The 27,535-nt window shown below is 44.9% G+C and overlaps 1 protein-coding gene across 3 annotated transcripts in view; it reads right to left on the bottom strand.

Moving 5' to 3' along the window:
- Positions 1 to 27,535, bottom strand: part of SLC1A2 (solute carrier family 1 member 2) — a 150,859-nt gene that overhangs the window by 47,214 nt on the left and 76,110 nt on the right. For 2 of the 3 annotated variants that reach the window (XM_036861175.1, XM_036861174.1), the window contains exons 2-4: positions 8,206 to 8,345; positions 6,197 to 6,349; positions 4,099 to 4,349 (exon numbers count right to left, since the gene is read on the bottom strand). In XM_036861175.1, coding sequence (XP_036717070.1) covers positions 4,099 to 4,349; positions 6,197 to 6,349; positions 8,206 to 8,345 — 544 coding nt within the window. Of the gene's footprint in view, positions 1 to 4,098; positions 4,350 to 6,196; positions 6,350 to 8,205; positions 8,346 to 10,015; positions 10,049 to 27,535 lie in introns of those variants that run through there. The other variant, XM_036861176.1, reaches the window with a different exon arrangement.

Genomic DNA, 27,535 nt, shown 5'->3' on the forward strand with positions numbered 1-27,535 from the left:
GGTCTCTCACCTTAAAACCTGCAAAGCCTGCTCACTGACTCACCTCCTCTTCCTGGCTACCTGCGATCCCCAGGTAAGTAGCTACCTGGAGCTCTGTCTATAACCAGAGCTACCAGGTTGATTTTTTTTAAAATAGAAAAACAGTCATTTCCTTGCCTGAACTCTTAGAATAAGAACCAGAGTCCAACCCCGGCCCGCCAGGCCCTCCTTCACCCATTCCACTCCCCACTCAGCGGCCTTGCTTCTCTTCTCACCAAATGCTTGCCAACCTCCGTGAGCCTCTGCCCCCGCTTAGCGGGCTCTTCCCCCAGTTCTCCTCAGGCTGGATCATTCTTTTTTGGCTGCATTTGAGTCTTCGTTGCTGCGCGCCAGCTTTCTCTAGTTGCTGGCGAGCGGGGGCTACTCTTCGATGCGGTGCGCGGGCGTCTCGTTGTGGTGGCTTCTCTTGTTGCGGAGCACGGGCTCTAGGTGCGCGGGCTTCGGTAGTTGCAGCACGTGGGCTCAGTAGTTGTGGCGCACGGGCTCTAGAACGCAGGCTCAGTAGCTGTGGCACACGGGCTTAGTTGCTCCGCGGCATGTGGGATCTTCCTGGACCAGGGCTTGAACCCGTGTCCCCTGCACTGGCAGGTGGATTCTTTTTTTTTTTTTTTTTTTTAGAGTATTAGTCATTTTATTTTTATTTATTTATTTATTTATGGCTGTGCTGGGTCTTCGTTTCTGTGCGAGGGCCTTCTCTAGTTGTGGCAAGCGGAGGGCCACTCTTCATCGCGGTGCGCGGGCCTCTCACTATCGTGGCCTCTCTTGTTGGGGAGCACAGGCTCCAGACGCGCAGGCTCAGTAATTGTGGCTCACGGGCCCAGTTGCTCCGCGGCATGTGGGATCTTCCCAGACCAGGGCTCGAACCCGTGTCCCCTGCATTGGCAGGCAGATTCTCAACCACTGCGCCACCAGGGAAGCCCCCAGGCAGGTGGATTCTTAACCACTGCGCCACCAGGGAAGGCCCGGGCTGGCTCATTCTGACCCCTTATTGCCTCAGCTCAGACGTCTCCCCCGGTTACTAGCCCATCATCCTGCTCCAGCTCTCAGAGTGCACTTACCTTAATTTTCAAGTACCCTGTGCGTTTACCTGACATTTGTTCTGGTCTATCTCCCCTGAGTCCCTGAATGTAAGTCAGCTCCACTGAGCAGGGACCCCGACTGGTTCATTCTGTGTGGCATTCTGTGCACCCAAATATCGGCCAAAGGAGCAAACCCAGTTCACTGAATTCCCCGGAAGAAAGGACCCCATGTGGTCACTCTCACTGTGCCTGATGAATGTGGTCAGGCCACACCTGACAGCCTGAAACCTCACCTTGGTTCAGAGTCAGCCCGAAGCAGTGAACAGGAGGCCTCCCTGCTCTCAGGGACACAGGTCCTGCCACCTTGGGGGCGGAGCCTCTGAGCTGGAGACAGCACGCCTTTCTCTTTCTGTCTCTGTGTCTACCTCCGGTCCTGAAGCTCCCTCCACCCAAGAGAGGCTGTCTGAAACCACTCCCAGCTGTACCCCGAGGGCACGGAAGGCACCACCCAGCACCCTTTCTCTCTGGTAATTCCTTGTCACCATCAAAGAGTTCCCTTTCTTCCAACCCTCTTCAAGGCCCTCCTAAACCTGTGGGATTGCACCTAGTTTAAGCTTCCTTTCCTCTGGGCTGCCTGGAGTCTGGCTTACGGAATCTGCACCCTCCCTCACCCTGCGGTCAAATATTCCACATGATTATTTCTCTGAGTGTCCTAACCCAAAGGACCATGTCCTTGGGCTTAGCTGGAGGACTAAGGGCTCACTCCTCATATGAATTTTGTCAGTGGAGGGGTGGGTCCAGGGCAGGGGTGAGGCAGGGAATGGCGTGGTCCTCTGTTCTAGTGTCCCCCAGTGCCCCTTGCCCTGGGGGACACTAGAGATTGCCCATCGACCAGACAGGTCAGGGAGCGTGAGCATGGCTGACACCACAGAAATTCACCCCAGCCCAGAGCAACAGCTCGGGGTGCTGCCTGACTCTCAGTTCTGCCTCACTGACTCAGACGAAAGGGACTCCTTCTTGCGTGGAGCGTGGTCGTGATGGGGCACAGAAGGGAGGCCCAAATCTGTCCCTCCCTGGCCCTCCGATGCTACCCCTACCCCCAGACTCCTACCAGCTCAGCCTCCAGGTGCTACAGCTCCAGAGCGCTCTTTCCAAAATGTTAAGAATAGACTTGGCACCCGGTTGCGTCTATCACCCCAAAACAAGCAAACTCATCTTTCTAAGCAGGCTGGCTGAGGGGCAGGCACATTGCACAGAGAGGGTACCAGTAAGCACCCCTCCCCTAGCCTGTTTCTATTCACTCCCCACCCAACTTCCCCTGTCTGGACTGTTTCCTTTAATATAGCTCTTTGCTACAAGTGCCTCTGAAGTAGTATTGGAAATCAGAGACCATATTCCAGATTTATCCAGAGTAAACTGGGCTCAGCAGTGATTGGCAATGGCACTTTGGGGGCAGCTGGGAATGCAGACTTTTCTTCTCTGAGACCTGTTTCCTCAATTTATTCTTCTGTGAGTCCCTGGAAATGGTTGAAGGAGGTTCCTTGATTCTAGTTTACTTCCTACCAGAGTTAATGTGAACGGAGGTGTATTCAAACCTAAACTAGCCTTAGGCTGGTGAGGGGGGCCTGGGCAGCTAACTCAGTGGTTCCACTTGAGAGAGGCTGGAATCTGAGACCCGGGATATCTGGGACTCTTTGCTGCAGTGCTTGCACCTGGACAAACAGCAGAATACAAAGAAACTATAAGGGACTAAAAATAACTGCGTGCATGCGCAATTGGGGCAAATTATGAACAATCAGATACAAAAAGACCCAAAACCCAACTGCCACTTCTGGGGTGTCTGGAGCAAAAGCAGGGTACCACGCATGATCCCTGCACACAGCACCACCAAGGGGGTGGGCACACCACCCAAGCCACCCCTCCCGCCTGAGCCCTGGACCCATCCTCACCCTCACCCCATTTAAGGGACCAGCTTGCCGGCCCTGCCCCCCACCCCAGGGAGGGAGCGAGGGAAGCTGTTACTTGCTTTTGCTGTACGGCAGCACAAGTCCACATAAAGCCTTGCCTGAATTTCTCATCTGGCCTCTTATCAATTTCTATTGATTAAAGAGTCCAAGAACCCTGGTCAGTAACACACCCAGCAGAATCAACTGGTTTTAAAAGTCGTGTGTTAAAAACTAGATATGCCTGAGTGCAGCTGGTAGGAACATATATATCGATACAAAATTTTTAAGGCTATTTTTGCAACACCCAGCAAATTCAAAATATCAACTCTGGCAGGACAGTTTTGCTTCTAGAATTTATCCTTTAGAAATACTACACAACAATGAAAAACGAAAGAGAGAGATGACACTAAAACACTGTTAAACGAAAAAGCAAGGTGTAACACAGTATTATGTACGATGCAGCACCACCCGAGCTGAATTTTTTTTAATTTTATGCACACATACACACGCATATGTGACAAAGAAAATATATAGGAGGAAACATGAGTAGCTCTAGGGAAGAGACGTGGGGACTTGAATTTTTACTTTATGTGCATCTATAAACTTTCCAAAATCCTCATGTATTACTTCCAGAATTTGACAAATACCCAGTCCCTGGGCCCACCCTGGAGATTCTGATTCTGTAGAGCACGTGCATTTTTAAATGGACCACATGTGGTTTTGCTATAGTGCTAAGATCAAGAACCACTGAGTACTCTAGAGAGTTGTGGGCAAGGGTGATCAAAATGTCCCCTTGGACGACACAGAGACAAGACCCAAAAAGAAGAAAAAGAGATCAAAGAAAGAAAGGAGAAGAGGGATCCCAGAGGTAAATGCTATTAAGTGTACTGCAAAAGAAAGGGAAGGTTAAAAAAACAAAGACAACAGGACTCTAATCCTAAACTCCTGCCCCAGATGACCCCATACAACCCCTAGGCAGAGTATAAATATGAAAAAAATTACTCCCCAGAGCTGATTTGTTGAAACAGTCTCTAAGTTACCACATTTGTAACTTAGGAGTTTGGAGAACAATGGATATCAGAACTCTAGGTTACCTGCTGAAAACAGGCTTGGACAAGGTTTTCAGGGAAGAGATTTCGAATAAGGTCCAGAAAGGCATCCAGGCTGGACACTTCATCGTTCTTCTGCCCAGGCCCCAGCTGCTTCTTGAGTTTGGGGTTCCCCGGGTGGATAGCCAAGACCAGGATGACCCCCAGCACCGCAGCGATGATGGTCGTGGACATGTAATATACCATAGCTCTCGTGCCTAAGCGGCCACTGGCTTTAGCATCCAGGCCTGACAACCCTGGATGGAAAAGAAATCCAGAAGTATTAGTTCTATTATTTTCCTGTTACTTGCCCCTCTCTGCGTACCTATAACCAACCCTCGGCTTCGTATCACTCAAATGTATTAATGGTTAATTAAACCTTCTTCACTGAATATTTGGTCAATTCCACAGTTTACAATTCAATTTCCCAAGGATATTTTTGAGATTCTAGAGAACTGGGGAGAGTTGGAGAACATCTGGTTCAGGGTTTATAAACTGGTTGGTGACTACTTTTTGTCAGTCTGCAATAGTGAGTTAAAATTGAATACTCTCTTCAATTTTTAATTCTGAGATTATGTCCTTCCCACTTATTTGATATTAAGATATCCTTTCTTTATGAAGTCCTGGTACATGCTAGGTTTTTTTGTTTGTTTTAATGTCCTCACTTAGGAAAATAAAAGATTGGTAGCCCTATGTATTCAAAACGTCTTTTGAATACATTACTGGTCATGAAATCAAAAGTCTGGAAAAGTGATTCTAGCACAGCCTTCTCATTCCCCCGAGGTGAAACTTGATGGAGACCACATTTTCTGACCTCAAGTAGGGATGTGAGAACAGGTGCACAAAACACCCAGCACGGGTGGGAGCTTCATTTATATTTTAGGAGCTTCTGTGATGGTTAGCGGAAATTCCAAGCAAGTCACAAAAACTCCAGCCTTCATTGGGTTTTTTTTCCAGTAGTTTCTTCAGTTTTTCTACTTCCTGGTTTCAGTTCCTGCTTTTACTAGACTGAGAGATGCAACCCTTTCTGGGGACCAGTCTTTTTTGCCGTGGGGGAGGAAGTTATTATTGATGTTAATAATTCTCTGAGTGAAGCTGACCCATATGTGACACATTTCTCCTTACAACCTGAAGTCTAATTCTAGCCGACGGAAGTGAGGTTTCCTTACCAGGTTGGCCAATGTACCATCTGTTAAACAGGCATGGAGAACAAATTTTCTCTGGTTTAAAAAGGAGCATTTAAAGTGAAGATCGAGCTTCACTCAGTCTGGGGCTGAATGATAAGATCCTCCCGACACTGAGTCCCAGCTCTTTCCCTCACTGGACTCACTGGTCCACCAGCTATGAGACTGTAGCATCTGAATCTCTTGGAGTTACCAGAGCTTCACTACCTTCATAAGGTGGATGGTCCAGAGGGACAGCTTTCTCAAGGTCACCCAGCCTGTTGGCACCCAGATATAAACCAAAGCCCAGCTCTTCATCCCTAACTCAGAGCTTAGTCTCTAAACTTTATCAATTTATACCTTGTTTGAGTAATATTATTTGGTAAGGAGGAAACTACCAGTATAAGCCCAGGGAGGGGAAAAAAGTCTTTCAAATAAAACAACTCTTTCAGCCAAAAAACAAGTGAACATGACCTATACATTAAGGGTACCTTTCTTCTGAAAAACTCGAAGGGTTTCATATCTAGTATTTCATTTATTTTTAATACCCACTTCCCTCTACACCCAATTAAGTAGTAAAGAGAAAATTTCTTTTTCTATTTGTTACCTTTATTTGTCAGTTTCTGAACAAATACAATTTGGGAAATGAGAAAAGTATACATTAAAAATTAAAATCACTAGATATGATCACTTCTAACATGCGGCTATTTCCTTTTTATCTTTTGTTGCTAGACAGACAGATGGACCAACCAATAGGTGGCAAACTCTTTTTTTAGGGTTGCTTATCCCAATTTTAGAGACAGGAAAAACCAAGGCTCTGAAGTGAAATGACACAGATGATCACATTCATTGATTCAACCAAACTGAGATTCTATGGTCAGTCCAAAAGCTGGAGCGGGAGTATGACCCGCTTTGGCCCGGTGTCAGAGAGGTGGTCTTACCTGTGATTAAACTGGAGATGATTAGAGGCAGAATGAGCATTTTTAGCATCCTCATGAGTATATCCCCTGGGAAGGCTATTAGCATAACCACATCAGGGTGGATAGGAGACACCAAGCGAAGAAGCCCTCCACATACTGCCCCCAGGATGACACCTATAAGAAAGGGGGAAAAATATGAATTTAGCTTTTGCCCTCATCAAATGAATAGCTCTAGGGATGTAGTTCAATGACATTGACCTTCCTCATACGTCTCCATCATCAGATGATGACTAACACGTTACAAAAATACCATTAGAAAAGTGAAGTTGATTTTGATGACTCGTGAGAAAATACTTTGTATCTCCAACTATTCTAAAAGGCAGCACTGGAAGAGTCAAGAAGAGCCTTCTCAAGGCTTTGTGGGAAATATAACCTGGCAACTTGACTCTGGCTTCTTTGAGGGTATCATCCACTTGCAGAGTCACAGATTGTCAGTAGAAATAATCCACAGTGCCAGAGATTGCTTCTTTTCGCAGCCTAGGCTGGCCACATTCCATGGTGTTTCATGTTTTTCTTCCCTTTTGAACGGAATACCAGATAAAAGGAACATTTAAGTGACCAAGCTGGGGTGTTTTCTTTCTTCTTCTATTTTCTTTGCCTTCCGATAATTTCCCCATGGCTTATCCTCAAGAAGTTTTGTCTTTGACTTCTATGTCCTTGTACATAATCTTGAGACTTGCTGATCCTAGGGGAGGTCAAGGGGGGTGTCTAAAAATATATAATTTGGGAGGAAACAATTTGGGCAGCGATGCTAGCAGGAGCCTTTCACTTTGCATACGCAGGGATTCCACAAGAAAACCTTGGATCTCTCCAAACTGGTGGCCAACATAAACGATGTTCTGGAGACCACAAGTGGGGTCATAGCATGACTGGTGTAAGGGGGGGAGGGGGGTCCTAGGTATGTGGCTATGGTGTTAACTCCAGATATGCAAAGGGAGTAACATGGCCAAAAGCCTTATCTTTTTTTCTTCCACAGGTGAAAAACACACTTCTTCAAAGCCTCTGATGAATGAAATTTGCTTCTGTGGAGGGTAACCCTTGGAAAACCCTACCACACCTGTGGTCTTCTTCTGTTAAGTGAACTGAGCTGGGGGGCAAGTTCCCAGTCCTGACTAGTCCACCGACATCCAAGATGACTGACTCGAAGGAGAAGCCATGGACGATGTGTGTGTGTGTGTGTGTGTGTGTGTGTGTGTGTGTGTGGATGGCTCTTCATTGCTGCCGCGTATAGCCTCATAAGAGTTGAAGAACAAGGAGGGGGTGTTGAGAAAGGAAAAGGTGTGGTTGTCCCTATAAGAAACCACAATTTTCCCCATTTTCAATCAATCCTGGTTGAAAACCCAAAGCCAAGTCTGTATCAACAGTCACACGAAAGGACAACCAGAGCTTGGGTGAGGCCAGAGGCAGGGGAGTAAGGCATTTGAGGTGGAGCTGGAGTGGATCAAGGGTTTGGGACAAGCCTCTTCCACACGGACCTCGTTAGCTAATGTGCTAACTGAATCTAAGTTAATGAGGTGCTTGAAGAAGCTTAGACCTTGGGAGCCCTGTTAGTGGGGTTAGGGCAACTGTTGCCTTTATCTGGGCACAGGTGCTTCTCTAAATGTGGTCTACTGACCATCTGCTTTGGAATCACCTAGAAGGTTTGTTAAGATGCAGATTCCTAGGTCTCACTCCAAGTGGCCCAGAGTGTCTGTGAGTAGGGCCTGGGAATCTGCATGCTGACATACCCATGGGAAATGTACACGCATACTGAAATCTGAGAACCACAAGAATCCCAAGGAGGCAAACACGGCTAGGGCAGGTGACAGGGAAGACGGTATCACTGAGGCAGCCGTGCCTGGGTAAAGGCAGAGTTAGGCAGAGCGTGTGGCTTGCTTTCCAGGGGGAGGGCTGGCTGCCAGAACCAGCTTCCATACAGAGCCAGGAGAGACCAGGGGAAGAGGGGAGGGTGGGGCAGGCCTGTCACCTACCGAACACGGTCAGCGTGAGCAGGAGATTCTTCCCCAGCTTGTCACACAAGCGCAGCCCCAGATGCCGGGGCTTCGTCTCCTCCGAGCTGAGGTGGTTGTCGTGCATCCGCACTTCCACCTGCTTGGGCATGTTGTTGGCACTAGAACAGAAGGGGAGGCAGTGGTCAGAGTCCGCTGGGCATCTCTGCGGTTTGAGGGTCTCAGGTTGTAGGAGGCGAAACAGCCTTCCCCAGGCACAGCTGGGAATCTGGAACCATGGGCAGGAAAGTAAAAACCAGGGCAACTCAGGGCACCCTGAATTCCAGTTTGCCTATAAGCAGGTTACTAGGACACACTGAACGCCAACACGCCAAGTGCTTTTATCCCTATTATCTTGGATCATCACAGAAAAGGTATCACATAGGCAGTGGAAGGTTTTTCCAAGAGTTGCCCACCATGGTAACTCTCTGAGGCAAGTATCTCTGCCCTGTTTTACAGAAAGTAACTTGCCCAGCGTCACAGGCTAAAAGGAATGGATAGTCAGACTCCATATATGCCTGGCTTCAAAACCTGAGCTCTTTCCTTCTTGTATCAACAGCAAGAAGATGGCTTTTGAATAATCTAAGGTCAGGAGCGTCACAGCCTAAGTCACTGCTAAATTAAATGCCTCTGAGCTCAAGCTTTCCCCATTCTGGACACAGAAAAGTCATAAATGCTGGTAGTCCAAGTTTTACCTCTCTTTTGGAAAAGATGGTTTATCTAGTTAAAAACAATTCATTCCATTGTGGTTTTTAAAAGGTCACTTGCATTATCAGGAGTCCTCTAAGCTGCCAATAGTCATGCTACTCAGTGTCAAAGAAGTATGGCTTTAAGAAGCATGCAATCACCTTCACCCGTAGATGCACCCCAGCCCTCTTCCAGAAAAACCCCATGTGAACCCAAGCTATGCTAAGACTCTGCCAATGGAGCCCTTGCCAGGATAATGAGTATACTGCCTTTTTTTCCAGCTACGTCATTTCCCAGGCCAATAAGATTTCAAATTTAAGCTTGGGGACCAACATAGGGAGGCCAATTTTTCACTTTGACGTCTTAGGACGTTTTTGCTAGCTGCCATTTACAACCACCATCATGTGACAAACAAACAAAAAAAGGTCTTTAACACCTAGAAAGACAAGTCACAGTCTCTGAATAAATGACAATATCTTCCCAGATAGGCAGGTGTCAGCTTTACCCAGATATTCTCACCACAGACTGGGGAGATCTTCCTTTGGAACCAACAGAACTCTTCAGATTAGTGGTTTGGAATCACTGGTTATAATGGAAATAGTGTGGGTTTTGGAAACAGAGAGCCTGGGTTCAAATTCTGACGCTATCACTTGCTAGCTGTGTGGTTTATAGAAAGAAGGGCTCGAGGCCTACCCTGTGGAAGTTAAACATGATAATGTATGTTGGGGGCCTGGCATGGCAGCCAACACAAGTGGTTCCTTTCTCCAGGGAACATTCACGACAAGGGTGACATTTAAGTTAGGGGACCCACCCAGTTGCACCATCATTCTTTCAAGACACCAAGCTTAGCTTCCAGAGTCTCAGAGTCAAGACCAGGGACCCAACATAAGACTTACTTTTTCATAACAGGCTGCCTAATATACTTGCTTCCAGAATAAAATGATACAAATGAACTTATTTACAACACAGAAACAGATTCACAGATTTAGAAAACAAATTTATGATTACCAAAGGGGAAAGGTGGTGGGGGGAGGGATAAATTAGAAGTTTGGGATTAACATATACACACTACTATATATAAAATAGATAATCAATAAAGACCTACTGTATAGCACAGGGAACTCTTCTCAATAGTCTGTAATGTCCTATATGGGAAAAGAATCTGAAAAAGAATGGATATATGTATATGTATAACTGAATCACTTTGCTGTGCACCTGAAACTAACACAACATTGTAAATCAACTATACTTCAATAAAAAATAAAAATTAGGGTTTCCCTGGTGGCGCAGTGGTTGAGAATCTGCCTGCCAATGCAGGGGACACAGGTTCGAGCCCTGGTCTGGGAAGATCCCACATGCCACGGAGCAACTGGGCCCGTGAGCTACAATTACTGAGCCTGCGCGTCTGGAGCCTGTGCTCCACAACAAGAGAGGCCGCGATAGCGAGAGGCCCGCGCACCGCGATGAGGAGTGGACCCCGCTTGCCGCAACTAGAGAAAGCCCTCGCACAGAAACGAAGACCCAATACAGCCATAAATAAATAAATAAAAAATAAATTTTAAAAAAAAGTACTCCTTTCATGGAATTAAAAGATAAAAATAAATAAATAAAAATTATAAATAGGGCTTCCCTGGTGGCGCAGTGGTTAAGAGTCCGCCTGCCAATGCAGGGGACATGGGTTCATGCCCCGGTCCGGGAAGATCCCACATGCCACGGAGCGGCTAGGCCCGTGAGTCACAACTGCTGAGCCTGCGCGTCTGGAGCCTGTGCTCCGCAACGGGAGAGGCCCGCGCACCGCGATGAAGAGTGGCCCCTGCTCACCGCAACTAGAGAAAGCCCTCACACAGAAACGAAGACCCAACACAGCCATAAATAAATAAATAAATAAATTTAAAAATGGTCCACATCAAAAAAAAAATCTTAAAAAAAAAAAAAAATTATAAATAAATAAATAACAGAATATTTTAAAATTAGGAATAATGTGACATGGTCTGGTAGAATGCCCAGATTATAACATTAGTCAAAATATAAGCTTCTTAGTCTTCCCTTAATGGCCTAATATTCTACTCATCTAGTTAGTCTGGGGGCAATCTCTGACTATCTGGCATACGTGTGTGTTGATGATCGCTCAGACAGTCTAAAGAAGAAAATAGGGCATGAAGCTCATAGCAAGCAGACGGGGGCTTTCTGACCGGCGAGCAGTAAGTACCGCTTCCTCCCATCACCAAGTGAAACAGACGGAAAAGTTCTTTTTACAGCACAGCAGGGAAAATGATCAAAACTATCTTTTTAACATGGATAGACCATATTTCTATGCTTGCATTAGGATCTTTTTATATTTTTTAAACACTTCTCCAGCCAGTAATCCGAAGCTGTAAACCAGGAAACTGCCAACGGAGAATGGAGGCCGTACGTGTTCAGAAATGGTGAATGCATTCGTTAGCCAGCCCTTGGCAAAAACTCTATGGGCCCCTTGAGAGCGTAATCCCCTGCCTTCTGCTTCATTTGAAGCCCTCCTGCCACCGAAGTTAGAATCAGGCACATGGTTGGTATTTCAGTGAGACTCACAAGCATTTAAACCAGACATTCTGGCAGGATCCACATGATGTAATGAAAGTGTCAAGCATCAAGACAGCCGTGGCCAAGTGAAAACACACAAATATTAGGTTAACGTACACACCCGATCCAGCAGTGTGGTCGGATGCCTACTGACCACACTTCTTAGTTGCACAAAATCGCTGTGTGTTTAGTGATTTGTCTTTTAAGCCATGACAAGATGTCCCTGAAGCCCTGAATCAAAACAGCCACGTCAAAGTGGCAGCATCAAAATGTCATGAACCCACGAGTACTGAGAGAATGCCTGTGACTTGCCCTCTTGAAATTAAACATGTGCTCCAGGCTCAGAGGAGCTCCTAACCTCTGCACATAGAAAATCATTATTAAAGTACATCAGGGCCTTGGCTGGCCTCTGGGGAAGCAGGGAGTCCCCTGAGAACTCTTTGTAAAGATCCTAGACCAGTCTAAGTGATCCCTGCATCCCCCAGAACACAAGGAGAGCTTGAAATGGAGAATATTATAGAACATAACATTAAATAATATTGTATAGCATAATACAGAGCTGCTTCTAAGCCTTATATATCTTCAGAAGAACAGATATAATTTTGTTTTTGTTTTTGCTTTATTTTATATTCACCATTTCCAATGCTCTTTATTTCTTCCTATAGTTCTGGGTTTTTTTCTTCCAGTTTTATTGAGATATAATTGACACACAGCACTGTATAAGTAAGCAGCATGATAATTTTTTTAACAACTTTATTGGAGTATAATTGCTTTACAATGGTGTGTTAGTTTCTGCTGTGTAACAAAGTGAATCAGCTATACATATACATATATCCCCATATCTCCTCCCTCTTGTGTCTCCCTCCCACCCTCCCTATCCCACCCCTCTAGGTGGACACTCGTGGGCAGCAGCCGCATAGCACGGGGAGATCAGCATAATAATTTGATTTACATACAACATGAAGTGATTATCACGGTAAGTTTAGAAAACATCCATCATCTAATATATGTACAAAATTAAAGAAATAGAAAACAATTTTTTCCTTGTGATGAGAACTCTTAGGATTGACTCTTTTAACAACTTTCATTACATCCCTAGAACAGATATAGTTTTTCAAATGAGATTACACACATCCACAGCTCTGTGAATGCCGGTTACTGAATGCACATGGTAACAGCGGCGATAACAAGGATAACTGGTATTTACTAAGGACTCTGTGTGTCCAACACTATAGTCAGTGATGAGTAAGGTGTAATCCTCGTGCTTAAGGAGCTCTTAAGGGGAAACACAAAGCACGTTGCATGGTACTTGTCTGCTTTACATATGGGCCACGATAAGGCCCTGTACAGGATGTTATGGGACATGGTAAGAATGGTGTCTAACCTAGCTTTGGGGAAGAAGAAGACTGTTCAAGAAAAGCCCCCAGGAGGGGCTGATACCAGAGCTGGATCTTAAAGGATGGATTTAATTTAAATGTCTACATTCTTTAACACCTGGTCCCAAGCGCTTGATAAATGTTTGCTCAAAGAAACTAAGAATTGAAGAGCAGCTATAGAGGGCACTGTGCTTTCTCCTGGGAACCAGGCCCTTCTACAGTAGACTGGCAGCATACCACCTAGCACCCCTCATACCATTCTGCATCTGTTCCACAAATTCCCATTGCGCATACATTACAGGCCCCGTGCTGTTCTAGGTGATAAAATATCACAATAGACAAAATAGACAAAGCCCTTGCTCTCACGGGCTGCACATTTTAGTGGGATAACAAATAAATGAATAAATATATTTCAAGTGGAGATCATGTGCTAGGAAGTGGGTGACAGGTGGGAAGAAGGCAGAGTTATTTTGCATCAAGTGGTCAGGGAAGGAGGGCTTCGTGATAAGGGGACATTTGAACAGAAACCTGGAGGAATAAGGGGTCTCCTAAATTACTTATGCAGTTTGTCCAGAGCTTAGCAAATAAATGGCATACACACAATTTGGAAATCTGTTGGTCCAAACTAGAGCCCGAAGCTCCCACCAGATGCCAATCTTGGTGTCCACGCATTGGTTTTTAGCACAGGCACTGATTCAAATAAAAGTCAAGGCAGTAATGCTGCACCCCATTACCATCATGAATATGGTGGAGGTTCAATGACTGTCCCAGTTCCAAGCAAAAGAAATGGATATCACAGAAAGGTGAGTTGGACACAGGAGGACGCCTGAGGTCACGACAGCCTGCAGATTTACTTCTTTGGCAATGAACAGAAAGGGCAAGGCCTGATCTGGGTAGGGCCACTGTATAAAGACAATAAGTTATTTCAAACGTGCACACTTATCCCCTCATTAATGTTCCCTCCCCACAACTTGTGGCCATGCAGATGGAATCAAGAAATAAGGATTTTGAAAGCCCAGGCGTGGCTTGGTTATACGAAATCCATCAAGCCTGATGCTCTCCCCACACTGTTCACCACCTCTATTTCTACTCGAGTGCCTTCTGGATGGAAGATTTAGCAACGTAATTCTTTAATACAGTATAAGCCAATTCCCCCACATCTCTCTCCATTGCCCAGCAAAGTAAGGCCATGCGATGGGAGAGCTGTTTGTATAATTTAAACTTGAACAATGAGCCTATAATTTCCTTCAGCCTTAGCTTCTCCACTAAACTGTTTAAACAGCTGTTAATTTTGCAGTCGCTGCCCTGTTTTTTCTCACACAAATCCACGTGAGTCCTGTTTCAAAGGCAAGCTCAGCTTATCATGCAAAACATCCTCTGTGACTCCAAAGGGAAAGTGTAATGGGGCTGGTGCTAAATTTTAAACAATTCTCAGGACCTGCTTTTCATTTGCATTTGCTTTCCCTTGCTCTGCCAAGAGCCTCTAATAATAGGCTCATTAGATGTGGTGTTGGATTCGGATTTCCTGCCTGCCCACTTCTGTATCAACTTATCTGGCACCAAATTCTTTTTCCTCCTTCGCTGGTTCAATGAGGTGACAACAGAATGTTCCCCAAGGAACCTAAAAGCAACCGGTGTGTTTTTGCCTGGAGGATGTGAGGTCTGCAACGGGCATCACCCATCTGACCCTCTGCTACCCAAGTCTAAAGACCTCAGAGGCACAGAAGAGACAATGTCCAGAAATGGCCCTAAATGGGGGACACTAGGTCAGACCCTCAAGAGCAAAAATAGTGTTTGTTGATGGGGCTTTCCCCCAAGGTGGTCAAGCTATTTGGAAAAGGATGCCGGAAATACCAGTGCTGTCAGCTCTGAGCAACACAAAACAGTGATTACAGCTGTGACTGTCCCACATCTGGGAATTCCCTGGTTCCCTAAAGAATGTCACACCCACAGGGAGAGGGTCTGGCACTCTAAAACAGCTGGGAATTTCCACCAACCAGTCTCTTCACCCATGCTAGATCCTGTAAGACCTGGTTTAACCATGTAAAGGATGCTCACTGACCAAGAAGTCAGAATCTCTCTGATAGATACTGTGTCCTCATCAATCCTGAGAATGAATGAAACCTAGAGGTTCACAGCCTCCAAATCTCCTTCAGTCCCTTCTGTTCACTGTGTCCATTTCCTAGATCACATAAATGCTTTCTGGAAAGGTCCTGCCAGTGAACACCAGACTTCACAAATGATACATCTTAAGCTTCTCCTTGAATATCAGAATGTCTGGCTAAAGAGCACAGTTTACAATTATTCCAAATTATGACGGGATTGGACCTAGTAGACAACATGAGATGGGAAGTCAGGAGGTCTGGGTTCTAACTCCAGGACTGCTGTTAACTGGCTGTGTCAGAAATAATATAAGATTGATGTAAAGTTACTTGACCATAATCAACAGACAGAAGAGTAAAGCACTATGAAATGATAAAAACACACTCTTAATATGAAATACCAATTGGGTTTAGGTATCAGTTTTGGCAGATTTTTATATTTGAGGTCCCAGGCTCTTAATCTGTAAAATAAGAGGGCTGGATTAGAAACTCTTTAACGTTCTAAAATTCTGTGATTCTCTAATTCTCCTGGGGTGGGAGGTGGTAATTAATAGCCTTCAGTTCCAGAGATGCAGCCTCCTTTCTATTCCAGCACTGAATGAACTTAGAGATCATGGGTGACTTAGAGATAAGAGACAAACCAATAACAACAGTGACAACCATTTCTTTATGTCTTTATATCCGTTTTTACCTTTCCTATCTCTGCTACATAAACATGTTTTTTCTAGTGCTACTAAAGCTGAGTTTGGGGTCAAATTCAGTATACAATTCAGGCACAGGCATCATCTTTTTTTTTTTTTTATAAATTTATTTATTTTTGGCTGTGTTGGGTCTTCGTTTCTGTGCGAGGGCTTTCTCTAGTTGCGGCGAGCGGGAGCCATTCTTCATCGCGGTGCGCGGGCCTTTCATTGTCGCGGCCTCTCTTGTTGCGGAGCAAGGGCTCCAGATGTGCAGGCTCAGTAGTTGTGGCTCATGGGCCCAGTTGCTCCGTGGCATGTGGGATCTTCCCAGACCAGGGCTCGAACCCGTGTCCCCTGCATTGGCAGGCAGATTCTCAACCACTGCGCCACCAGGGAAGCCCCACACAGGCATCATCTTAATCCCCCATCCACGTTTGACCAATTCTCAGTCTAGACTTCTAAGGTGGGCAGGTCAATGCCATGGGAATATAGTCAAACAGGTGAACTGGCATTGGGACCAGCCAGTAGCCAAATCCACCACTGAATCACTGAGAGGCCATCTATCTCATTCATAGTCAACTCCCTTGGAACTGGACAGAATGCTCTCACAGGAACATTCAAGATGAAAAATTGAGGGAAAGGAATCCTGTCTCCATATCACTTCCCAGGCCAAGGGGCTCAAACTGGCTAATGACATGAATCGCAAATAGAGAGTCAGGTGGGACTTTGGATGTTCTCACACAAGAAGTAGTAGGAGAGAAGGAAGAAGTAATAGGAGACAAAACCATGAAGGAATAAATAAAATAGCACTCACTCTGCCGAGAACCAGAAGTCAAAACACTGGCTCTGATGAGCAGCTGAGAGAAGGCACCTCGGTGGAATGAAATTACATAATAACGTGGTCGTTGGATTCTTGGTTAAAATCTACCTTTTCCAGCTGTGGCTGGGACAAGGCATTCATTTAATCTCTTGGACAATAGCATTCAATTCACTGGGTCATTATAGAGCCTTCAATAAGATAATAGTTATGAAAGCACCAACAGCATCTAACATATAATTGATATTCAATTTTAGTTTGCTTTCTTTGTCTTAAATGCCTAAAATGGTGCAAAATGACCATTCAGGTAGCTTAGCTACTGTTGAGTTTTAATAAGTCACTTTAGCAACAAATGGTATTTGTGCTTTTTACAAAAAGAAAGTCCCAGAAGGGGGTCCAAGTGGGTGGGAGCCTGGGAAGTTCCCACTGCTGTAGGCTTCCCCACTGTGGAATGGCCTAGACTACCTCTCCAAGAGCATCAGGAGTACAGTCTCAAGTATAAAACCTTTGGACTTTTGTGAAGTCCTCCCCAGGGTAGAGACGTAAGTCAGCCTTGACCCAGTGGAATTGCCCATTTCCAGAAAGGCTCACCACCCAAAACAGAAATAAGACACCAAGGAACAGTAAACCTCCAGGCCCAAGAGACAGACTGGGATGGGGGCGTTTGATCTTCCCAAACTGGGAACCCTTTCTAAAAATAAAGATTGAGCCATGGCCTAGGAGCACACTGGCCAGCCCGGTCCCCAGAGGCATGTTGATTCTGAAGTAACTGTCACCCCCTCTGGTTCACGGAACAACATGAAAATACATTTGAAAACTTCACATAACTTCAGTAAACTGGAGGAGATTCATGGGGCGTGCACTCTGGGTTTGAGCCACAGGGAACTTGGCCCCAATCAGTCTGCCTTGAGACAAACCGTCTCTTCTGGCTAAGATGTCCTCCCCACCCTACCCTCCAACCCAGCCTTCATAGACTAATTTCTATTTCTTCTTCAAAACTCAATTCAAGTGTGACTTCCCTCGGGAAGTCTTTGTTGACTTCCAAATTTGCCTTTTGGATGCTCCTTCTGCAGCTTACCCGGGCTTACCTGTGCTTACCTCTCTCAAGGTATTTATCACAATTGACTTGTCTGTTTCCCCACTAGAATATAAACTCTTTGAAGGCAAGATCTTGACTTACTTGACTCTGTCTTCCCCACACTCAGCATGGTTTCTGGCAGATGCTCAATTATTGTATGTTTAAAAAACATAAATGAATGAATGGGTGACTAGATAAAAAACATGTTCTAGTCACAGGTTCTGGGTGACACAGTTCTAGAGGGTAGTATTCTCAAAGACTAGGAAATCTGAGAGGAAGAGAGAAGAGAACAAAAGCACAAACACCTGCATTAGAAAACCCAGTGGGTGGCAGGAAGGGGCGGGTCAGCACCACCCAAGGCTGGCCCTTCCCTGTCGGTGGTTTTGATCCAGCTGCCCTGCCCAAACTTGGAGGCTCCACTGCTTCCAGCATTCCTTGGGGGAGGGTGGAGCCATGAACCAATCTGGGCTCAGCTAACGTGGCCTTCAGGGGAAACTGATGAGGACACAGAAAGACACCTTAGGACTCAACTGCCAAGATCAACATCCCTAAATTTGGATTCTCCAAAATGTGATCTTTCAACCAAAGAGCCTGGGCATTTATTCCCTTCCCAACAGGATTCTGATTCTGAGGTGCTCCCTTGATTAACAGAGTTCTGGATTTGGCCCTGAGGCCGGAGAATTTCTTTCTCTAGCCCCAGAAGCTTCCCAGACTGAGCCTTCCCAATCAGTCCCCCAGACAGGGGAGTGGCTGGAATGTTGACTAAGTGGCTTAATTAGCTGCAGGGCCTTCAGGCACCAGCAGAAACTGGGTGAGGCGTCCAGTAGCTGAGACTTTCTGGGCGTTTTGGTCACACCCTACAATTGCTTTTCTTCAGTGCAGTCCTCTCTCTCTTAGTGAGCAGAGCAGTCTGTCTGTGGGCCTTTTCTCTCCTTTTAGACCAAGCAGACAAGCACGAAACACAGTGTTAGTTCCAAGCAAGAAGGCAAGTCACCACCGTGACCATGCAAATGGTCAGATCTCCCAGGGCTGGCGTTCAAAAGGCCACACTGTGGGGTGATGCTTCAGGACTTCTTTAAGGTTTCTCTATTGCTCTTCAAAGTCACCCACTTCTGGCTCCCAGAGGCCTTGAAATTCCTTCTCGAGAGAGACCTGTTCCTTTGTATCCCCACAGGAGACCAGATTAAAGCCAGAAATCCAGGGAAAAGCATTCACTGACACCCCAGTGTGAAGGAGCTTCTGAGATCTATCCTGAAGAACAAGACTTGCTGGGGAAAACCTCTCGACACAGGTCCTGACCAGAACCACATCCAGAAGCCAAATAAAAAGAGGGGAGGTCAGGACACTGGAACTTTGCTACTGCCCCAGGCAGTTCTGAAGTCACTGAGTTCAAAACTCTGTGGCCTCAACAGGGTTTCTTGAGGCTAGCAATTTTCTTTTTCTTTTTACTTCCTTTTTTAATTTGGAGGCTACGTTCACATGTGTGTTCAATTTCTGAAAATTAATCAAGCTAGTTGCTTAAGATCTATGTGCTTTTTTGTGTGCACCTTAGACTTGAATAAAGACTTTAAAAATAAACAAGCAAACTAAATAAATTATGGTGTTAGAAGTAAATATATATTATATTTCTAGCTTGGACCCCAAATGGCTGATTCCAATGGCGGTGGATTTGCCAACAGAAGAACAGGTACTAATTTGACCCAAAAAACACCTTATATTTGGGGAACATGTAAAGGTCTCCTTCAGGTGAGACAAAAGCAGTGGGGCTTCTGGGTAGCCCAGGTTACAAGAGAGTGGTCTCACAGGCCAAAAAAAGAAATTCCTGGTCTTTATCTGCCTCTGCTTTTCCATGCCCATAACTGCAAAGTACTCTCACACACAGTTTATCTTACAAAAGAAGATTCCCTGAAGGCTCGTCCCTTTGTGTTCCTCTTTTATTTTATTTTTTTAACATCTTTATTGAAGTATAATTGCTTTACAATGGTGTGTTAGTTTCTGCTGTATAACAAAGTGAATCAGCTATAAGTATACAGACATTCCCATATCTCCTCCCTCTTGCATCTCCCTCCCATCCTCCCTATCCCACCCCTCTAGGTGGACACAAAGCACCGAGCTGATCTCCCTGTGCTATGCGGCTGCTTCCCACTAGCTATCTATTTTACATTTGGTAGTGTATATATGTCCATGCCACTCTCTCACTTCATCCCAGCTTACCCTTCCTCCTCCCCATGTCCTCAAGTCCATTCTCTACGTCTGTGTCTTTATTCCTGTCCTGCCCCTAGGTTCTTCAGAACCAATTTTTTTTTTTAGATTCCATATATATGTGCTAGCATATGGTATTTGTTTTTCTCTTTCTGACTTACTTCACTCTGTGTGTTCATCTTTTAAATTATAAATAATAACCAACATTTCATCTGTTGACCTTTAAACACATAAGTTAATAATAACTTAAAATATGCACAGTTCACAAAATATTTTCACACCCATTGACTTATTTCCTCATGACACCCTTGAGAGGAAAGGAATTAGTCCGTCGTCTTAGAAATGGAGATTCTGAAACTAACACACCATTGTAAAGCAATTATACTCCAAAAGAGATGTTAAAAAAAAAAAAAAAAGAAATGGAGATTCTGAAGCTCGCCCAAGTTCAGACGCAGCAGAACTGGAACTTGAACCGGGTTGTCAAGCAGCTAGAATTAAACCTGTGCTGCGCTCTGCCTTTGAGTCCAGGGTCCTTTGGCTACATCCTCTCTAGGGATGTTTGCAGAGTGACAGATACAACAAAACTTCCGTCTCTGCCCAGGCACTAGCAACTTATGGGACATGTGATCCTAGCTCCTGGAGAAGGACAACAGAGAGAGGAGTGCGCCCCTAGGGGAAGGAAAAGGCATCGTGAGCTCTGGAAAGCCATCACCTTGTTGCCCGTCTTCAACAATCCATGCTCCTGGAGGCCCACGCCCCGCTGCGGCCTCAGGTGTACCACTGAGCGGACTGGCGTCCACTGAAGTGGCTCCTCCCCTCAGGCAACCACAGCGTGCAGGAAACACGGGCTGGTGTGAGATGCCTCCAGGGGTCACTCCAGCTCCCCCACTTCTTCACCGGGAAGGACTCTTCACCTCAGAGGCACTCACATGTCTGGTAACGTGTAATCATAAGGATAAAAATCATGATGATGACAATAATGATAGCAAGTAACGTTCATGCAAAGCTTACTTCGTACCAGGCAGTTAGACACGCTTTTTCTAAGCGTTTTATGTGTATGAACTCATTTAATACCCACGATAATCTCAGGAGGTAAATATATTATTAGCAACCTTTACTGAAGGGGAAACTGAGGCACAGGATGGTTAAATGATTTGCCCAATGTCACAGTTAGTGGGTAACAGAGTCTGGATTTGAACCCAGGCAGTCTTGAACTTGGAAGAACAGGTCAGCCCACTCTCTCTCTCCAGAACTAGAAAAATTGCTCTCTTTGTGCTAACCACAAACATTGACACTGATCCTTTGACCAAGAGAATGATTTTGGTTTGGGGGAGAAAAGTCCAGAGAGAAGGCTAATGCCTAGTCCAAACCAAAGCCTGATGCAAGAACTACACACAGTCCTCATGGAATTCTAGAATTTCAGAACCAGGGAAGCTTTCAGTCTTCCCTCAACCTCAACCTCAACCTCAGACAAATTATCTGGTTTGTCCTGATTATCTGGTCTGGAGGCCCCAAATCTGTCTCTGGATTACTTTTGATCTCTAAAATACAAAAACCTACACACGGATGCTTAGAGCAGCTCTATTCATAATTGCCAAAACTTGGGAGCAACCATGATGCCCTTCATTAGGTGAATGGATAAATAAACTGTTGTATATTCAGATAATACAATATTATTCAGTGCTAATAGAAAAGAAATGAGCTATCAAGCCATGAAAGACACGGAGGAAACTTAAATGCATATAACTCAGTGAAAGAAGCCAGTTTGAAAAGGCTACATGCTGTATGATTCCAACTATATGACATTCTGGAAAAGGCAAACTAGGGAAGCAGTAAAAAGATCAGTGTTTGCCAGGGGTAGGGATGAAAACACAGAGCATAGAGGAGTTTTGGGGGCAGTAAAACCAGTATCTATATGATACTATAATGGCAGACATATGTCATTGTACATTTCTCTAAACCCATAGAATGTACACCACCAAGAGTGACCCCTAATGTAAACCATGGACTTTGGATGACAATGACGTGTCAGTGTAGGTTTGTCAATTGTAACAAACATACCACTGCGGTGGGGGGGTATTGCTGGTGGGGGAAGATGTCCACATGTGGGAAAAGGAGGTCAATGGGAACTCTCTGTACCAGCTGCTGTATTTTGCTGTGAACCTAAAACTGTAAAGTTTCTAAAAACTTTAACTTTTAAACTTTCTATAAATTTTCTTAAAAAATTAAGTCTATTTAAAAAACCACAGATCTCTAAGCCCCATCCCTCAATATCCCAATTCAGCGCATCAGGTGGGTCCTAGACCTCCCGACTTTTTAGAAAGCACCCAGCTGACTTTGGTGTCGTCAATCCATGCGCTGATGTCTAGTCAACACCCAGACAGGTGCAGTGAAGGAGAGCTTTTGACTTCACACGTCTCATCGTCTTGCCATTGGACAGCTTTGACTATTACAAAGCTCTTCGTTTACCATGAGCCTAAATCTGTTTCCCTGTAGCTTCTACCCACTGGTTATTTTTCTACCCTGGGGAACCAGTTAACAATAATAGTAGTTAACACGAGGCAATGTACTAGACACTTCACATGCACTATCTCATTGACCACTGGAAACACTTTCACGAGGTAGATACTATTATTATTCCTTCTTTATAGATGAAAAACTGGAGATCAGAGAGGGGAGGTCATTTGCCCAAAGCCGGGCAGCTGGTGAGTGGCTGAGTTGGCATGTGAACCTAGCGCTACCTGTGCAAGGTGCATGCTCTTAATCACAACACACTTGTAATACGTGAAGCCTAACTCCTCCTCCACCCACCAGCTTTCCAGGCACATGAAGGAAGCTCTCCTCTCTGCCCAGATTTTCCTCTTCCTCAAATTCCTCACCATCCTGGTTGCAGCACCTCAAACCATTTACATCCCATTACAATGTTCCTCCTAGACCGGACACAACCCTCCAGGTAGGGTCTGGCCACGTCCCTGCCCCCCCCCCGAGCCAGTCAAGGGAAGGCTTTCTAAAATCTACCAGAGCTGAGGCTTCGGTCCTGCCTTTGAAGAATGAAGGCCAGTAGGTAACTTCACACTTGAGAGAGAAGTTACTAGGTGTACTGGTAATAAATAAGGACCATTGATTGACTTTTTATTGTGTACCAGCATAATAATATGGATACAGAATAATGCCCACTCCCCCAAAATGTCCATGTCCTAATCCCCAGAACCTGTGACTATGTCAGTTACATGGCCAAAGGCAATTAAGGTTGCTAATTAACTGAACTTGAGATGGAGAGTTTATTCTGGATTATTCAAGTGGGACCAATATAATTGCCAGGATTCTTAAAAGTAGCAGAAGGCAGGAGAGAGAGAGAGAACTAGAGAAATGGCAACATGAGAAAGACTCAGCCCAACATTGCTGGCTTTGAAGATGGAGGAAGGAAGGGGCCATGAGCCAAGGAATGCGTGAACAGCTTCTGGAAGCTGCCAAAGCAAAGAAACAAACTCTTCTTTAGAGCCTTCAGAAAGGGACACAGACCTGCTGACACCTTGATTTTAGCCCAGTGAGACCCATTTTCGTTTCTGATCTGCAGAATTATAAGGAAACAAATAAACCTGTGCTGCCTTAAAACACTCAATTTGTTTCAATTTGTTACAGCAACAACAGAAAGCTAATGTAGTACCAGATCCCAGGCTAAGTATCTTATTTGATGTTTATAATAAGCCTAAGAGGCAAGGTGGCAGATACTGAGAGTTTTTATCAATATCCACTCCTCTCCTTCTAGAGTCCTGTCCAGAGAGGCAGTATGCTCGAATACTTGCTTCTCAGCCTCCCTTACTGAGATGTAGGCAGAATTCTTCGACACCACCCTTCCTTCCTTCTTCCAGCTTTGAGGGAAGCTCTAGATAAACACAGGCTAAAGCAACATCTTTGCTTAACCACTAACCTGTTTCAAAGGCTGGTCAACATCATGCTTCTAAATGGCTCCCATCACCTGTAAATATTAATGAAGGGAAACCTCACTACAATGGAGTCAGAGGACCAGAAGGGAGAGCTCTCATGCACAGACCAACAGGAAGAGACATACTTTGCATCCCCAGCAGGGAGAGACCCTACTTTACTCCCCTGAGCAGGGGGAAGAAAAATTTCTGCTTGCCTGGCAACAGTTCAGCCAGTGAGAGACTGTCACAACTCAGCCAATGAAAAGCCCCTAGACTTTGAACTCCCAGTTTCCTCCAATGGACTTTTATTGTTTATAACAACCCCATCCAACTTCCCCTTCTCCTCCATAAAAGAGTCTCCTCTCCTTTGCTTTACCAGACTTGCACATGTTTCACCATAGTTGCATGTCCCAAATTGCAATTCTTTACTGCTCCCGGGTAAACCTCTTTTGCTGCTAAAAGTAACTGACTGTTTTATTGCTTTAGCTTAACAATAAAGCCCAAGGAAGCATTTCAGGGTCTCCCAGATGACTTGTGTTTTTTCTTACTTTGGTTCCTTCTAATAAGCCGCTAAATATGTGGCTATTGATCAGCCAACTAAATATTCAGTCCCTGCTAATTCCACCAGATTTACTGCCCAATCTCCTCTTAACTAGTTTTATATGTTTATTTCACAAGTGATAAACTGAGTCATTCAATCACCACAGAAGGGTAATCCTCTCACCAGGAAAATTCCTTCTTAAGTGAAGAATGTGCATTTCTCAAACTGGTAGCTTATTGAGACAGATTGGTTCAGAGTGCTCTACGTAAACATGGCACAGCCCACAAGTGGACTGCATCCTTTTTCATGATCCATTTCCCCCTTTTTAATAGCCAGTCGTAGTTCATGGCGTTCTAGAACTGTATTGCTTCTTACATTAGAACCTGAAATCTTAATTGACTCTGATGTTGTTTCTTTGAGTAATCCTATCTTGAGCCCCCAACCTACTTTTCATGCCTGTAATATCCTGCACTTCACATTTCATCACATTCAGATTGTCTCCTTGATGTCTGAATGTCTTCCCCACTAGACTTTAAACTCTGCAAGGCGAGGGCCGGTATCTACCCCTGGACCCAATACTCATTAGGTGCTCATTAAGACTTTGTTGAGGTACAGGTACAAGGGGGACCCAAGTCTATAGGATCTAGGAGGTAACTCTGGCAAGTGGCAGAAGCCTTCCCAACTCAGGCACTGAACAAGAGGCTACTCCTATGGATACAGATTTGGAGAGGAGACTAAACAAAGCACAAGGAAAGGATGTACAAAACTCCTTAGCCTTGAAGTTGACCAGAAGCTCACACTAATGTCTGATGACCTTGCCAAAAGCAACCAGGGCTTCTCATTAGCACAGGTGATCATACCTTGACTTTTTATGCATTCCTGAAGTCCTTCCAGCAGCAACTCTCCCTGACACCCCTGGAAGTGGTCTGGTATGTTGGCCACTGGACCACCAGCACCACTTCACTCCACAGCAACTGAGGTGAAAGTCCTTCAACCCAGGTGCTTGGGAAGAAAGGCTTAATCTTGTTCAACTTGTAAAATCTTTCATTTATTTGAGTGTGGTTTCTTTCTGTGTCAAGGCCTTATCTGGTTGGCTCTTAAATCATAACATCAAAACAAGGATCATGTCTTGTCATTCCTTGTATCCACCATATAATGGCATGTACAATGCCAGGCACCCAAGGTGTTCAGTGAAAACCAGTCGATCAAATTAAGTGCTAGGATAAAATATGGTAATAGTGAGGCAGGAGATAGATGGGCTTCAGGTTAGGCATTTACAACTGGCCTCCTATTCACATTTCTTGGGGCAGGAAAGAGATGGGCTCTAGGCCGGACAGTTACAACTAGTCTCCTGTTTACATTTCCTGAGGCAGGAGGCAAGGGGGATCCAGGCTAGATATTTATGACCAGCCTCCTGTCTGCATTTCGAGATGGAAATAACAACAAGAACAGGGTAAACAGCTGGACTTTGCCTCCTGTGGACACTTTAAGATAAGTTAAGGCAGGGACAGAGAGGGGCTAGACCCTGTCTGAGTAAAAGATCAAGAGGTCACATATTTCCCATCCTTGGGGCAAGGGAGACACTGCACATGTGCAGAAAGGTTCCTTGGGGTTCAAAAAGGAGGGGGTGCCACCCCATAATAGGTGATGCCAAGGCCCCCATAGGCCTCTGGGCTGGAATCCATCTTGGAAAAAAGTTGCGCACGCATGTTGGGGAGGGCCCTAGGGCGGGTCAGGTGTGGAAAAAGAAACTAGGTAATTGGCCAAAGGTAAACAAAGACCCAGAAGAACTGCCCGATATAAATGACTTAACCACCTCTTTACTGCACTCCTCCTCATTAGGGGGGGACGCCCACACCCTTTCTCTCCTGGTGTGTATCTCTGCTTGCCTTCTGCCTTAACTAAACAAACTATTTCCCTGTGTGCTCTTCCACTTGTGCTGTGTCTCTAACAATAAACTTTGTACCTGTTTTTACAGTTTTTGCCTCCTTGAGAAATGCATTTTTCAGTGGGGCAAGGGTCAGGGGAATTTTGCTTCCAGCCTCCAGACCCTGGAGGACTAGCAGCTAGGATTCCTGGTTTTCATCCAGGCTGCCCTGGTCCAGTTCCTGGGCAGAAAACTAAGATCTTACTTCAAGCCACCACTCACTGCTGTCTCTCCGAGATCAGTAGGGATTGGGTAGGATCTACAGTGTTCCTTGATATCAGTGTCCTGGACTCCAGGACACCCTAGGGCTTTGAGTTAACACAGAAGGGGCAGGCTTTCTTGCCCTGGGCAATTTTGCCTCCTTCCTCTACCCACCCCATCTACCCTAAGGTCACATTCTGCTCACATTCAGCCCACTGTCCCTTACTTGAAAACAGATGCAATGCCACAATCCAATAGAGAGTAATCACTATTGTATGGGGAGAAGGGGAAGAGGTTTTACATCACACACCACCCAGCAAACACATAATAAAAGTTCATCCTAAGCATCTTTGTTCTTCCTCCTCCTACTCCCCCAAATTTCTCACTCTCAATTTCCATAGTCCATTGAGCAAAACACAAGCAAAACACAAGCAAAACACAAGCCTTCCCAGCTGTTGTTCCTCCAGCATGCTCCTTGGAGTGTGTCTCTTCCCCATCCCTACACAGCATGTCAAGTATTCCCAAAGAGGTCTCTTTCTCAGCCACTAAGAAAATATTCGTATATTTTTACACTAAAAATAATGGAGAGAAGTCACAGAACCCATTCACTCCTTTAGGCAAGTATTCCTTTACTTTACTGCTAAGTTCAGTCAGCAGTAACTTTAACACTATTAACGATAACAAGTTGGGAATTGATTCTAAAACCCTCTTAATTTGCAGTGATAAATGCCAATAAATTGTTAATCATTTAAATTTTTCTTAACTAAACATCAATGCTCTTAGTTTTGACCTTGTTATTGAAAAGTACTAAAGGTGTTTGACCACTTTCCTGCCTTAGTAAGTAATGTCTAAGGAACGTGACAAAACTTGAATGAAATAGGCAAGCTTTTCCACTTGGAGTGTGTTACAAGAAATGCTGTATACAATTTTTGAGGTGTTAATCCACACGACCATCTTCCCCCACTCCCAACTTCATTTTTTCCCCACCAGTTCTCCCTTTCAGTTTATGTAAGTGCTTATAAATGCAAGAGTAACACACAGTTGTTGTTACTGTTTTTTTAATTTGAATTATTTAACAAAATGTAAAAGCTAGTAGATTTCACATCAAAATCCAGATTTCTCCCATCTCTTAAAGTACTGGAAAAATCTAGCTATCCTCAGACTTAATTCCTGAGTGGCGACAATCAGCTAGAACTGAGAAGTGATTGTCCTTTAG

The sequence above is a fragment of the Balaenoptera musculus genome, chromosome 8 (genome assembly GCF_009873245.2).
Source record: "Balaenoptera musculus isolate JJ_BM4_2016_0621 chromosome 8, mBalMus1.pri.v3, whole genome shotgun sequence".
Taxonomy (NCBI): domain Eukaryota; kingdom Metazoa; phylum Chordata; class Mammalia; order Artiodactyla; family Balaenopteridae; genus Balaenoptera; species Balaenoptera musculus.